This window comes from Entamoeba invadens (assembly GCF_000330505.1).
Source record: "Entamoeba invadens IP1 unplaced genomic scaffold scaff_1105074726481, whole genome shotgun sequence".
NCBI classification, from domain to species: Eukaryota; Evosea; order Mastigamoebida; family Endamoebidae; genus Entamoeba; species Entamoeba invadens.
In genome coordinates, this window is record NW_004440245.1 from 1 (window position 1) to 1,018 (window position 1,018).

The 1,018-nt window shown below is 39.3% G+C and overlaps 1 protein-coding gene across 1 annotated transcript; it reads right to left on the reverse strand.

The window, feature by feature from the left end:
• Positions 1 to 41: 41 nt before the first annotated feature.
• Positions 42 to 1,010, reverse strand: EIN_210350 (zinc-iron transporter, putative; the record flags this gene model as incomplete). Its single annotated transcript, XM_004255457.1, has 1 exon — positions 42 to 1,010. A coding segment is annotated over one exon (969 nt), but the record flags the coding sequence as incomplete, so codon positions are not given.
• Between the last annotated feature and the right edge of the window lie 8 nt (positions 1,011 to 1,018).

A 1,018-nucleotide genomic window follows, 5' to 3' on the forward strand; every position in this document is an offset into this window, starting at 1 on the left:
CCTTCAATCAAAGTAGTGCACGATATCGCCACAAAGAAAACAAAGGCGAGTCCAAATTTGATATACTTATCAATCACAAAGTCTCTGTGTTCTTTACTTTTAATATCCCCCTTTCCAGCTTCATCTTCACACTTTGAGCACTCTTCCTTTCCTCCGTGGTGTGTATGTGAATCGTATTCATTATGGTGGTGTTCCTCAAATGCTTCTCCGAGTATTTCTACTATTGAAACAAACAAGAACGACCCTGCGGCAATGCAACACATAATGCCTTGAACTAAACAACTTTGTTTTTCGTCTTCAAGCGAAGCGATGATATAGGACCCTATCAATGCACCAATTGGCGTGAATAAACTGAATATGAATAATATAATAACACACACCACCCACCGTCGGATCTTCTGCATTAAGTATAAGACAGCTAATCCAGAGTCTGCCCACTTGTGTGCTACAATAGCAATAAATATCAACAATGGGTCATTAGAAGCACCTAACCCTAATCCTTCAAACAATGAGTGTATTGAAAGAGCAGTGATTAACACGATAACGTTCATATAATTAGATATTGAATGTCCAACGTTCTTTCCTTTATTCTTTCGAGTGGTTTGGACATCTTCAGGCATTTCTACTTCAGAAGACTCGGATGAGTTTTGATCACTTTTGTTCTCTTTAGAAAGAGGACTAGTCGAGTTTGGTGTTGATATCTCTTTTGTCTCATTTTCTTCTTTTGTATGCAATTCGTGGACTTCATTCAAATGGTGGACGGTGTGGGTTTCGACTTTCTCGCTATTTTCAGTCTTATCGGATCTGTCTGTGTCCTCTAACTCTACTATTGTCAACGACTCAACTTGCATGATATTAGCATCAGTCTCGTCAAAGGAAGTGTGCGAATGTTCAACAATAACTCTGTCGACAAAGAAGATGACATGAAAGTTACACCAGTATAACATCCCAGAGAAACCCTTTGAGTATACCCAGACTCTCATCATCTCAGACCTCAGAAGCATATGCATACCACACT